The sequence below is a fragment of the Musca domestica genome, unplaced genomic scaffold, assembly GCF_030504385.1.
Source record: "Musca domestica strain aabys unplaced genomic scaffold, Musca_domestica.polishedcontigs.V.1.1 1, whole genome shotgun sequence".
NCBI lineage: Eukaryota > Metazoa > Arthropoda > Insecta > Diptera > Muscidae > Musca > Musca domestica.
This window is the reverse complement of record NW_026712114.1, coordinates 1599991-1615386: the sequence shown is the minus strand read 5'-3', so window position 1 is coordinate 1615386 and position 15396 is coordinate 1599991. Positions and strand designations below refer to the sequence as shown.

The 15396-nt window shown below is 37.8% G+C and overlaps 1 protein-coding gene across 1 annotated transcript; it reads right to left on the bottom strand.

Moving 5' to 3' along the window:
- Nucleotides 1-287: 287 nt before the first annotated feature.
- On the bottom strand, nucleotides 288-1817 carry LOC101889394 (centrosomal and chromosomal factor). The gene has a single exon (XM_005175863.2). It carries the CDS (start codon nucleotides 1815-1817, stop codon nucleotides 288-290), a length of 1530 nt encoding a protein of 509 aa, XP_005175920.2.
- Between the last annotated feature and the right edge of the window lie 13579 nt (nucleotides 1818-15396).

The window sequence follows — 15396 nt, the reverse complement described above, 5'->3', positions numbered from 1 at the left end:
AGGGTATAACAATTATTGCGGGTTCTTGTCACCTCAAAATACACCACCAACCCCATCTGTCCCATATGCCCACATAAAATACAAATTTTTCAAAATATTTGAATTTATTTTAAAAGAATATTAAAAACAATTCTTAATACTATCTTAAGTATAAAAAAAAACAATGACTTAAAGATTACAAAAACAAACTTGACTTAAACTACCAATAATCGGAACAAAAAACTTCAACTCATACTCGCTGCATTTAATACTGAAAAGAACTCTTCAAACAGAGAATCAACTACGTCTTACCACCACCCTTTGACTTTGTGCAATACCGTCTTGAAAACGGGTACTTTGACGGGAAAAGGGCGGGCCACCTTAATGGGCACATATTTGATGACCTCATAGGGTACGGGCTTCTCAACTGGCACTGGGACATGTTTCTCCACCGGATAGGGTACCACACGTTCTACCGGAATTTTCAAATCTTTCTCCACGGGCACCTGGACATTTTGGGTGATGGGCACATGAATGGGTACTGGCTTTTTAATCGGAATAATGACAGCATGCGATACGGGTATTTGCACCGGCTCATGGACGGGCACGTGCAATTTCTTCACAACCGGATACGGAACATAGTTGATGACATCGGGTTGCTTCTCTTCGTGGTGTTCGCCAGCACCAATACCGCCACCACCGCTGGGTGGAGTCGGTGGCAAATAATTGCTGTGATGATCGTGAGCCTGTTGTATGTCCTCGCCATATGACGAGCTACTTTCGGCTGCCTGTTCGACGCTGTTGTAATTGTAGTCATCGGACTGGTGATAGCGGAGTTGTTGTTGTTGATGCTGGTATTGCTGGGCATAATGTGGAGGAGTCAGGTAGTGTGGTTGGTATGTTTGGTGAGTTTGTTGCGTGAGTTCATTGTAACCGGATGCTGAATCGTAATGATGCAGAAAATTGCCTTCAGAGATTTTGTCGTTATTACTGCTACTGATGGAGCTATCCAGGGTAATGCCACCACCACCACTACCACCGCCGCTGCCTTTGGCCCCCGCATACTGATGATAACCGGAGTAAGGTGTTGACGCTGAAAATGATGTTGAAAGTTTACCAAAGTTCCATGATGGCCGGAAACCATTACTTCCGCCATTATTTGCGCTGACTGACGTTGCTCCCAGACCTGCATTGTGCGTACCGGCTGCCTGTAAATTATAAATAGCTGAGTGCAATGCAGCATTGCCACCCAATCCATAATCGTGTTGCTGGTATTGCTGCTGCTGTTGTTGACTTGGGCCATTCTCTGCTGCATAGTCATGTTCCTGCTGGTCCTCGTAGATGGGCTTGGCCTCCGTATATGCTGATGGTTGATGCGTTTTAATGTGGGCAGCTGCTGCTGCTGTATCATAACCATAACCAGCACCGCCACCAATTCCCGAACTGCTTCTAATGTGTTGCAAAGCCGACAGACTTGAAAGACTATTTAGAGTGGATGCCAATCCAGCACTGCCACCGACAGCGGATGTTGCCAACGAAGAGTAACTTCTTTTTATGGAGTTGCCATCCTCTGCTTGCTGGCCTGCATCGGCATCTGGATGTAGCTGCTTCTCCAGCTGACCTTGCTGGGTAATGTGACGTGCCAATCGCTTAATCGACCCAGCAGTCTCGTCTATTGACGCTTTATTTATGTGGTGCTTCTGATGGTTCACATCCATTTCCGTTTGTTTTAATGACGTTGCAGCTGTAACCTCAGCTGCCATGGCGGCTGCCGGTGTTGTTGTTGCGGATAATGATGATTCATAGACAATTAACACCGTTGCCAGGATAAGCAACATTTGCTGTCAGTTTTCATTTAAGTTCGTGAAGAAATTTATGGTGGTGATGGAGAAGATAGAGAAAAAAACAGAGAAAAGAAGAGAATCATAAAAAAATTGATTACGAAATGTTTGGCTAAATTTTAAATATATTAAAACTGAAATTCCAAAATTGCAGGAAAATTAAATGCATTACTTCTATAAAATTTCCACTATTTTTGAAACGTGTAAAAATTTTTAAAATCGGATTTTAATTTTTTTCCCTCTAACATTATTATGTTAGTTTGATTGAACCAAATATTTCTCCCAGAGACACGATGTTGTGAATGGATCTTCCTATGTCGTCGATCTGAGTCAATCTAGCTATGTATGTCCATCTGCCTATGTAATCAAGCTACAGATCGCAATTATGGTCCGACCCTAACGAAATTTTTTATTTAGGTGGGGTTAATTTCAGAATATAAGGTTTTGGTGAAGATCGCAAAATTTCCTTATTTTGCAGTCGCGTTACAGATCACAGTTATAGACTAAGCATGGGGCTAGAGTTAAAGGCTTGACAGAGCTTGTTTGGTTATCGGACAATATTTAGCTGGTAATAAAGACCATAATTTATCTATAACAAGTAAAAAACAGTAAGTTCGCCCGGACCTAACTTTGAATCCCCTCTAACATCTGGAACGAATTTGGAAATTAAAAAAAAATAAAATAAAATACTGAAATAAATTCTGTTAAAATCTAAAAAAATCCGAATATGGCCGTTATATTGGGGTCTATACGAAGACGTAGACCTGTATAGGTAACTTTAATCTATTACAACATTAAAATACGAAACTTGAAAAAAATCCGGAGTATAATGTCGTTAAAATCATCAAAATACCAAATATCGGGAGGTACCGTATATGGGGGCTATACGAAGTGGGCCTACATATGCAATTTTTTTCATATGCTGCAGTACGATTATTAAAAACAAAATTTAAAACAACTCTGGTGAATAACGTTCCTAAAGTCGTCAAAATGTCGAATATAGGGGCACCATCTGGATCGAGTTTGGAAAAAATAAGTTCTGTTAAAAATACTGAATATGGCCGTTATATTGGGGTCTATACGAAGACGTAGGTAACTTTTGTCATAATCCATTACAACATTAAAATACGAAATTAAAATACAAAATACCAAATATCGGGAGGTACCGTATATGGGGCTATACGAAGCTGGCCTACATATGCAATTTTTTTTTTTTTTCATATGCTGCAGTACGAATTTTATGGAGTTTAAAAACGAAATTTAAACGAACTCTGGTGAATAACGTCCTAAAACCGTCAAAATATCGAATATCGGGGCACCATTGTATGTGGGATATACGATATCGTGGACCTATTCCTCTTCCAGAGGAAAAGTGCTTCTAGTATGGATATTTATACAATTGCATTGAAAAATGTAGCTAAAAGTATCAAAATGCCGAATATAGGGAGATTTCGTTACATGGGGGCTATACAATATCGTGGACCTGCACAGAAAAATTTCCTGTCTTAGTCTGTACTATCCATTACGAATTTTAAATACGAAATTAGAAACAAATCCGGTGAATGATCGTTGGTATGTGGGATATACGATATCGTGGACCTGTATAGACTTTTCTCTTCAAGAGGTAAAGTGCTTCTAGTATAATTTTTAGACAATCCCATTGAAAAATGTAGCTAAAAACATCAAAATACCGAATATTACAACAGACGGATGGATGGGCAGGGCTAATATTAAAATACACACTTTGTTACGCCTCTTGGTCCAAAGGGGTCAGATGAGGCTGGGTTTTTGGAAATTCGTAGTAGAACGGTATGTAAAGTATTAAAAGGTACTAAATATGGTACCCTTTGTATTTGAGGAAACAGTAGAGCTGAAACTCTTTAATTTTAAACTATCGTCACTGATGGAGTGTATGATAGATGTCTTAAAGGGTTTTTGTGAAATTTTTTGAAATTCGCACTAGAAATTTACGAAAATGTACTAGACTTGCTACCAGTTCGTATCGTGTGAATGGTTAGAGGAGAAAAAATTAGAATGGAAATGAAAGTTGAGGAGTAAAATCGATGTAAGGAGGTAGTTGTGAAAGAATGTACTCATCTATACGTAGGGAACTAGACGGTACTAAATTTGGTACAATTTGAATTTGGAGAAACGGATGGACCTGGAATCCTGACATTTAAAATTAACATTATTGGCGGAGAGTATGATTGCAAAATGGAGGTAGTTTTCGATATTTGTACTTATGTTCACGAAAAGCTCTAAATGGTACCAATTTTGATACAATTTGGATGTGGATGAACCGATGGAGCAAGAATTCTGAAATTTGAAATAAGATTAATATCACATTGTTGGACTGAGGAATGCACGTAGTTTGGGTAATTCTTACTTATGTGTACTTAATGATACTAAATTGGTAGAAATAGGTTTTAGTGGAACCGACAGATTTTTAATCATGAAATTTGGAAATAAGATTTCTTTAGGGTTGTATGATGTAGGTAGTTGTGAAAATTTATACTCATTTGTACTAATGGTACTAAATGTGGTACAATTTGGATTTGGGTGAACCAATAAAGCTGGTATCCTTAAAATTGAAAATAAGATTACAGTTGGAGTGTAGGATTAAGATATGTAGGTAGTTTTAGAAATTTGTTCGTATATATCCTAAAATGTACAAATAAAGTACAATTTGTATTTGGTCGAAACATTACGGGCTGAATCCTAAAATTTAGAATTGAGATTACCGTGGGAGTGTAGGATTGGGCTATGTAGGGAGGTTTGGAAATTCGTACTAAATGGCCCTTAAATAGTATATAAGATGCCCTACACCACTTTGCTAATTTAGAAGAGCTCCGCATAACAATTAATAGTTTTTATGGGAGAATTTAATCATACACCCTATGATTATAATTATAATTTAAAGTTCAAAGGAATAAATATGCCGAAGCATTTGTACATTTTAAATTCGGACTTGTATTGCCCATTTGGTGCACAATTAATTTGAAATCGGATAAAGATATATATGGAAGCTATATCCAAATCGGAACTCATCTCCATAAAATTTGGCAAAGATATTTCTGAGCTGTATTTGTTGCATTTCCCTGAATATCGCTGTTACGGAGTGCATATTACGACTGTGGGTAACAAATATAACAAATCGGATGGACAGTTTATATGGGATCTATAGCTATATCTGAACCGATCTTCACCAAATTTGACATACTAGCTTCTAGACTCAATTCGGTCGTAGGTGCCAAATTTCATCCCATTTGGACAAATATTATTACAATATTTGGTGGCCAATAAAAAGTAAATCGGACGAAGTTATATATGGGAGCCATATCCAAGTCTGAACCGATCTGGATAAAATTTAGCAAAGGTATTTCTGAGCTGTATTTGATATATTTCCCCAAATATTGTTCTTACAGAGTTCATATTACAGCTGCGGAGGACAAAAATAACAAATCGGATGAACAATATATATGGGAGCTATAGCTATATCTGAACATACTTATTTTCATGCGTAATTGTTGTCGTGCCGTAGTGACAGTTGCTGTTAATAGGAGCATCAGAACTTCGTAAGACTTTTCATAGGAATTCGTAACGAAAATTTTAGAAAGTTGATTTCGGTTTGAAATTGTTCCGACAACTCTAATTTCCTTTCCAAATTTCCCATGAATATTCTAGCGAATTTGATCCGACTTAGGTTCGAAATAAATTTACAACTTCAGACTTTCATACGAACTTTCGTTTCGACAACACTTCAACCACTCCATATAAATTTCGGCCAGAAGTCGTACCGAATACGCATCCGAAATTGGAAATTTCATTCGACTTTTGGTTCGAAGTCGGACCGAACACGGACAAATTGGTTCGCTGGGGACACATATAAAAAATTTGAATATTAAGGATATTGAAAGAGAAAATATTAATTGATACTGATAGATATGTCTCAGTTTAATAGAACCACTGTTTAGTCAAAATCACTCACAGCGGTACTTACATAAATCCAAAGTCCAGAGGAAACGACCCTTCTTCATATCGTCGATCTTAGTATTAACCTTTTTCATTATTATAAAATTCACGGATTTTCAATAAATATTCTTCAACTTTAAAATATATCTAAGAACAGAATTATTTCCGAAAGAAAAAACTAATAAATACAGACTTTTGCTATCCCTCGGCTACTGATTTGTGAAAATACTACATCAATCTTAATAATACGGACCGTGGTGGTGATGGTGGTGGTGGTCATAAGCATCATAAATCTTGGTTTGTCATTAACAACATTACACGATTGGCATTACATTCAGCAAATGCAGACGGGCGGACTGCAGTAGTGACTGCCTCAAGCATTTCGCTTGCAACAAATCACGAGATTCACAAAAGCGCTCTCCAAACTTAAATCAATCAACGTACGGCAGCAACTTAACTCGTACAGCGACACCAATGAACAGCAGCAAAAACAACATACAAAGACCCATACAACAGGCGCAATGGCAGGCAGGCAGGCAAGCACATAAGCCACATAAACTTTGGCTTAAACAGATGACGATTCTGGTTGACTGGCTGATTGTTTGGCTGGTCTAAATCACAAACACACGCGCACACACACACACCGCGACACTCACACACAGTGGGTGTTCACTGACTAAGTGGCGATGTTGACGACGCTGTTAATGATGACGGCATAGCTGGTGATTATGAATGCAACAACGATACTCCTTGGGATGTGGTGGGCCGGGTTGGAGCATTTCTGGGATCTAATATGCATCGGTGTGTGTGTGCACCTCTATGTGAACGGGCGATTATCAAACACAGAACGTAGACAACAATTTTAGCCATTCGTAGTGATGGGTTTTGGCATTACATTTAATCCCATGGTACACACGGTGCTATTGCATACAAAATCGGTCATGGGAATTCATACCGGCATCATCATGTGATTACGGTTGCGTGGGGGAGGGAGGAATCCGAAAATCGGGACAAGGGTAAGTTAATTGCCGAATATTAGGGCATGTTGCTCTATAGGGGCCATATCAAATAGTGAGAATGTAAACGCCTAAAGACTATTTTGTGGTGTTATAAATTGATGATAAAATAATATACCCCATCCATTCACAAAATACTTTGCAGGATGATCTCCTAAATGCTACGAATTTAAAATTACAGCTCATTGGAAAATGTTCCACATGATTGACACATGATTTTTTATAACCTAAACCATATGGCTAAGCTAGGCTAGGCTAGGGTATATATCATTTGCTAAGGCTAAAAAGTGCCTCATTCAAAATAACGGTCTTAGACCCAGGGCCTCTTTGCACCAAATCCGTCTTAGGATATTTGAAGTCGATCTAGCGATGTCCGTCCGTCCCTCTGGCTGTCTGTCTGTATGTTACGCACGATCACTCTCGAATAGAGTATCCGATTTGGTCCAAACTCGTTACATCGTAATATTACACCAAGTTCGGAGATGGACAATATCGGCCCACTCCTTCTTGTATCTCCACCACAAAAGATCGAAATTTTCAAAAAAAAAAAAAAAAAAAAAATTCCTGCACAGAACCAGAAAGGACAATCCGATTGTGCTCCAAATTTACAGATCCTAATATTTGGATAATATCGGTCCACCTCATCAAGTACCTTCCCCATAAAGGGTCAAAATTTTGAATAATTATAGTTCTTATAAAATGAGGTGTAAGCCTCCGATTGTTTTCAACTTGCAAACATCACAATACTTTGGGTGTGAAGATGGAATATATCGGTTCACTCTTTCTGGTACCTCTCACACAAAGGGTCAACATTTCGAATATCTTTAAAGCTCATAAAACGCGAAATTAACATCCGATTCCATTCATACTTGGTACATCTCAATATTTCCGTCAGCACAAGATTTGTTATAAAGATGGTAGAGTTCGGATCATTCATTATGGTACCTCTCCCACAATGGTACCTCTCTCGAATAAGCATCCGCTTTTCTTCATATTTAACACATCCCGTTATTTCTACTAACACAATATCTGCTGTGAAGATGGGATGTATCGGTCTACTCCTTCTGGTACCTCTCCCACTAAGGGTCAACATTTTGAATATCCATGAAGCTCATAAAACACGAAATTAATATCCGATTCCACTCAGGCTTGGCACATCTCAACATTTCCATCAACACAAGATCTGTTTAAAAGATGGTAGAGATGATACCATATCTTCTAGTACAGGGTTGTCCATATTCGACGGACCCATCTGGCAACGCCATAACTTTTGACAGGGATGTCACACCGCTTAATGACATACCGCGTTTGAAGCGTCAGTCCAAGCAAATTTTTACCATGAACCAAAACACGCCACGCGAGCGCTCTGAAATAGATGAAATTTACATTCAACAGAATAAGTCAATTGTGAAAACTCAACAAACAAAATTATCATGTCCGATGAAGCCCATTTCACATTGAATGGGACCGTAAATAAGCAAAATTGCCATTTTTACGCCACTGAAAATCCTCAAGAGATTCAAGAAGTGCCTCTTCATGACGAAAAAGTCACAGTTTGGTGCGGCGTTGGTGCGAAAACGGTCATTGGGCCGTTTTAATTCAAAAATCAAAATGGCCATGCTGTTACCATCAATCAGGAGCGTTTGTCTCAACCAGCAACCAGAGATGAATATGAAAATTATAATATCGTGTACAATTGGATACAGATGTTCAATTTTCTTGTAATTTTGCACATTTCAACATTTTTATTTGTATTAGGCGAATTGTGAAAATGTAATGCTCTGGTCGACTATATCTGGTACCTCACGGACGTTTTAACATTTTCTAAAAATGTTCACAAATCTCATATAAAAGGAAGTAGTCGAAATAGTCCAAACCTGGCACGTCGCAATATTTATATGATATTTATTTAGGGCCGCTATGAAATGGACAATATTGGCCCACTCCTTCGATGGAGGGTCAACAATTTGAATAATAATATGCAAATATTAAGACGTGCAAATATTAGCTAAATCGCTCTTTGCTTTTTATAAGGAATGAGAGGGCGTGTGTCGATTTTTATGTTTAATGGATAGATTAAGAAATAGTAGCCATATGAGAGTATGAAATTGATTTTGTCACGAGGATCATTCAAAAATTATACCTGTCAACTGAAGTGATGACAAAAAATATTAAATTCTAAGTAATCATATCGAACTTAATTAAGGATGTTTTAGGACACTTGTCAGAACTCAAAATAAATGTTACCAACCAACTTGATGTGTTCTATGGGAAAGTTTAATCTTAACTTCAAGCGCTCCAGTCCGAAGATGGACTGAATCGTTTGGGAGACTCGTGGAATTGGAATCATGGAGTTCTTTGTAGTTTATTTTTTATACCCTACCATATACTGTGCTCAGGGTATTCTGTCCTTTTGCATTTGTTTGGAACATGGAGAAGGAAGCGAGTTAGATCCATAGTTTCTTTTGATGATCTGTGTAGGATCACATTCAGAGTCGACTTATGCCTGTCCGTCCGTCTCTATATATTTTAAACAAAGAACAGGTCGCATTTATTGTCTGATTGAAAATAAAGTTCCTACATATCAGTAGTTTGGCCCAATGACCAACCCAATTGAAATTGATGATAAACTGTCCAAATTTAGATATAGCTTAGATATAGCTTCCATATACAGGGTTGCCCATATTCGACGGGCCCATCTGGCAACGCCATAACTTTTGACAGAGATGTCACATCGCTTAATGACATACCGCGTTTGAAGCGTCAGTCCAAGCAGATTTTTACCATGAACCAATACATGCCACGCGAGCGCTCTGAAAAAGTTGAAATTTACATTCAACAGAAGAAGTCAATTGTGAAAACTCAACGTGCTTTTAAAACATTAAAAAATGTGAGAAGTGCGCCTTCTAAGAACACCATAAGGCGTTTATACGAAAAATGTTCGACTGGTAAGGCTCTTTCTAATCCGAAGAGGCCATATAAAAGTCGACCAAGGTGATCGGCCGAGAATATCGCTGCCGTACGAGCCAGTGTTGAGAGGTCCCCAAGAACATCCCAAAAACGCCGTTCTCAGCAGTTGGTGGAAATCGGTTCAGATATAACTATATCTCCTACATATATTGTTCATCCGATTGGTTATCTTTGTCCTCCACAGCCATAATATGCGCTCCGTAATAACTACATTTGGGGAAGTGTATCAAATACAGTTCAGAAATACATTTGCTAAATTTTATCGAGATCGGTTCAGATTTGGACATAGCTTCCATATAAATCTTTACACGATTTCAATTTTATTGTGCACCAAATGGTTTGTATAAACCCGAATTGAGTGGATTTTGGCTTATATGAACGAATTCAGGTTCAATATATATGTTTCATCCGATTTTGTATTTAAGTGCCTCACATTCGCAAACTGCACTCCACAACAATGATATTTGATCCCAGCTATCACATACAGGATAGAAATACCTCTGGTAAATGTTATAGACTTCGGATCAAATTTTCCGATTTTCATCCGATTTCGCATTTATTGTACCTAAAAAGCATAGAATTAGCTCGAATAATATGGATTTCCATGAATATCGTTTCACCGTCAAATTTAGTAGAAATTAATAGGAGGATATATCTCGGCTATCGGCTTTAGATCCATAATACGCATTCAAAAACGATCTTAGTTGTTATGATTTACTTCTCATAAATTTCCCATAAAAACGTTTATTTGATATGGGTAGCTCTACTAATATGCAAAGTGGTGTAGGGTATTATAAAGTCGGCCACTCCCGAACTTAGGTCTTTTTTACTGGTTAATAATGATTCGGCGGCTAACCCAACAAAGACGCAATATGTACAGAGTTCTTTTTTGAGATGATCGCAAAATATTTAGGAGTTGAAATGGACCAAAAACAGAAACTATTCTTGATTTTTCTATTGCTTTACAGGCCACAATTATAGACCGATCGGCGCGGAATTTTGCATAGAGTTAGAGTTTAGGACTGGGCATAAGCGTGGATGGTCATCGGACCTTATTTAGTGGGTAAAATAGAGCATAACTTGTTTGTAAAAAATACGGCAATTTACACTAAATCGAGTATATTTTGAATGCTGGCGAAATCCCAAATTCACTTCTGACCGTTATATTTATTCTCATATCCAAAATATCGCATAAATATTATAGCAAAATATAAACAATCTCATATATCAATGAAGGGGATGCCAGTTAGACCGCTTTTAAGTCAAGAACAGCTGGACTGATTTTCACAATTCTGATTTATAATTCGGAATGGTCTCTTGTCAGAAAAGGATAAAATCTACGAATATCATGTAAACGTATGCCAATAAAAAAGTGAATATTTTTTGTTACATTTTTTTCAATTTTTATTATATTTTTTATCGCATGCCATATTTTCAATTTGACTTACAATTTTGAATTGTACATCAACACTATGCGTTGAAGGTACTATATACAGGTCGCAATTACCCTCCGATCCTCATGAAATTTTGCATGGGGTAGCGTCAGGGTCAGAATTAAAGGTCACTGTTATGGAGATATAAATTTAGGGGTTCAAATGGACCAAAAAAAAAACATTTTCCTGATTTTACAGTAGCTCTACATGAGGAGAGAGTTAGGGGCTGGGAAGAACTCTTGTATTTTAGATGACCATTGGATTATATTTATCTGTAAATTGGACCACGACTTTGGTTAATTTGTTTCGAATACATAACAACACGGCGGAATGCGTAAATGAGGGTAACGTCTGGGCAGCGCTCTATGACATTATTTCAAAATCCAAATCTTCTAAACTGAATTTGGACACAAGGGGACTTCCAACATATTGTACTTGTTATACCCTCCCCCATAGTATGGGGGGTATATTAAGTTTGTCATTCCGTTTGTAACACCTCGAAATACACATTTTAGACCCCACAAAGTATATATATTCTTGATCAGCATAACATTTTATGTCGATTTATCAATGTCCGCCGTCTGTGGAAATCACTCTAGCTTCCGAACGAAATGAAGCAGGTTGATAAAGTTTTACTCAAATGTGTATCATGTCTGCAGGACTTTTGGTATTGAAAATGGGCTATATAGGCCCATGATGATTTAGCGTATTTATTCACCGGAATTGTTTCAAATATGGTATTTGAAGTCCGTAAAGGATACAACATCCTAAGACAGAAAATTGTCTGTGCTGCTCCACGTCTTCGTATAGCCCCCATATAACGGTACCTCCCGATATTCGGTATTTTAATGGTTTTATGGACATTTTTTCACTAGAATTGTTTCATGTTTGGTATTTGAAGTTCGTAATGAATACTACAGCCTACGACAGAAAATTGTCTGTGCAGGTCCACGTCTTCGTATAGCCCCCATATAACGGCACCTCCCGATATTCCTTACTTTCATTTTATCGACATTATTACCGATTTTTTTTAAGTTTCGCATTTGAATATTGTAATAGCTTATGACAAATGTTACCTACGCAGGTTCATGTCATCGTATAGTCCCTAATATAATAGCTACATTTGGTATTTTTAAGATTTTAACAGAATTTTTAACGGATTTTATTGTTTTTTGAGAATTGCCAAATTCGTTCCAAATGGTGGAGGGTATTCAAAGTTTGGACCGGCCGAACTTACTGCTTTTTAACTTGTTTTTTTTTAATTTTGAAAAAAATCAAACTACGATCTCCAAACATTAAAACTTTAATATTCAATTGTATAGTTTATGGTTACTATGCCGATTGATCCCTTCTTATTCCCAAGTGGGCATGTAATGATCACCTTAAAGCTCTTTCCAATTATTCCATTTCATTATTTTCAATATTTCACACCAAAAAAATAAACATTTTCAAAATCTTTCACTCTTTGTATCGTCAATATTCGCTCTGTACACAAAACACTCAATACATTGTTTCTTTATTTTACAAAACGATTTGTAATAATCCTTCGACGAACACTTCTATGACACTTTCCGAAAAGAAAAACATCCACTTGTAATGCATTTAATCCTTAGTCCTTTCGCTGCTGTTCAAAAATTCAAATTCTTACCAAATTGTTCGACATCATTCCGTTTCTGGTGGAAGTTTTCGTTTAAATTTAAATGGGTTCCTCTTTCCTCTTTGTTTTTTCTTTCGTTGAACACAACTTCCTTTTTATTTCGTTTTGCCAATATTCTTAGAGAGATTTTTTGTGTGTGAACGTTTTTGTTTTTGCTTTCTCGTTTATTTGTTTTTTCTATTGAAATATAACTTTATCCCTTTGTGGCGGTTGGCAACTTAATGTGAGTCAATGCAAAACTTGCATTTGAATTTATATGATTTGGAAATATTTATTTAAGAAGGAAACCCCATTTCAATCCAAACAATCTTCTTTGGCTCACACTCACACTCTCACTCTCTCTCTTTTTCGGTCTTTCTCCCAATTCTCCCGTTGTCTAAGCAGCCAGGGCCACCACAAAGAAAGCCAAGTTAGGAAAAAGGCACCATCAACCATCCATCCACAGCTGAACGTTGGAGCAAACGATTGCCAGCCAAGCTGGAGTAAAACGACAAAGAAAAAAACACCATTGCAAGCAGCCAAAATGTAGCAAAACAAATTAAGCATAACAAAACAGTCTGCTGCGAATTGGATGCAAAATAATAACGCCAACAGCAACAACAACAACAATGAAAGCTTGGTTGAAAAAACTCAAAGGAAGCTAAGCAGAGAAGTCAAGAGAGCCCAAGAAAAAAGAGTTCAATCGGTTTTTGGTGTATTTGTTTAAAACATTTGAGTTTTCTGCTGGCTGGTGGTGGTGCTGCTGCTACCTACCATGGCCAATTGGGGAAAATTGGCGCCATAGGATGAACGGATGTAAATGTAAGGAAATCATGCTGTAGATTAGCACAGTGGGAAATAATAGTAATGGAAATGTGTATTGAGATACGAAAATGTATGTGTATATGTAGGTCACGCTCACCAATGTGTGGGAGAATTGAACAACAAATCGGATGAAACCTATATATAGGGGAGCTATAGCTATATCTGAACAAATTTTCTCTGAATTCGATGTACTGGCTTTTAGACTGAATTCGGTCAGATGTACCAAATTCAGGAATTTTGGATTGAAACTGGCCATTTTGGTGCACAATTAACACGAAATCGGTTGAGGACATAAACATGGCAAACAATTTCAGACTGCCGTCATTTCTAAGCCACTCGTCCGACAGCTGTTAAAATTATTCCAGTGACTGCTCATTATATTGTTCACAAGTGTACAAAAACATTTTCCTGAGAATTTTTAAAGAAAAAAATCCGTATTCGGAATTCAAGCGTGATAGTGTGATTTCTTTATATCTAGCTGGAAAACCGCAAGTGGCTATCGCAAGAGCATTACAGCATTTTAATGTGAATAAATCTTTTGTGGCTCGTACCGTTACCGTGATACTGGTAGCGTAGGCCGACGTCAAGGAAGTGGACGGAAGAAAACAGCAACGTCAGCAGAAATGATTCGAAAAGTAAAGAAGCGACTTGATCGAAGCCCGCGTAGCAGTGGCCGAAAAATGGCTCGTGAGCTAAACATATCGCAATATTCCATTCGGCAAATATTGAAAAATGAGCTCGGGATAAAGCCACTGGAATACCAAAAAGTGCATGAACTTACTCCACAACGTAAAGAAAAAAGTCTCAAAAAAGCTAAAGAGTAGCTTCGCTTGGCCGAAAGTGGTGAACTGCCGAATTTGGTTTTCTCCGATGAGAAAACATTAGTTGTCCAGCAGTTTGTAAACAAACAAAATGATCGTGATGATACTTGTTAAAGAGGTCTGCTGAAAATGTGCACCTTCCGTTGGCCACCAGACCCCAAGCGCCGGCCATGATGATGGTGTGGGCCGTCATAACAGCCGATGGTCGCTCTCCGCTCTTATTAATCGACCGTGGCATCAGAATAAATGCCGAAAATATTCAGGAAGGTGTATTAAAGCCTTGGACATGCAAACATTTTGGCCGCAAACCTTGGACAGTCCAACAGGACTCAGCACCATCGCACTCAGCCACCCAAGAATGGTTACAAAATGAGGTTCCTCGCTTCATTCCCAGTGCACAATGGCCACCAAAATCTCCGGATACCAATCCGTTGGACTATAGTGTCTGGAATATTTTGAAAAGCCAGTTTGGCACAAAAAAATACCAAAGTGTCGATCACCTCAAGCTAGCGCTTCGCCGGGAATGGGCCAAAATACCGCAGAGTAACATTCGGGCAGCGTGTGATGGTTTCATAGGCCGTTTGAAGGCTATAATTCGTGCCAAAGGTGACCAATTCGAGAAAAATCTAAACTTATTCTAAAATGTGATGATATTTCCGACATTTTTTGCTTTCATTCAATAAAATTTAAAAAAAAATAAAAATTATGGCATTTGACTTTGTTTGTAGTTTTTTTTTATCTCACCCTGTATATGAAAGCTAAATCCAGCACTGAACCGACACGTGACAAAATTTGATACACTTATTTCAGAGATGTATCTGATATCTCGTAAATTGAAGCACTTATTTGTGAACTGCATCTGATCTCTGGTATCAAAGATCATTGTTCTGGAGTTCATATTAC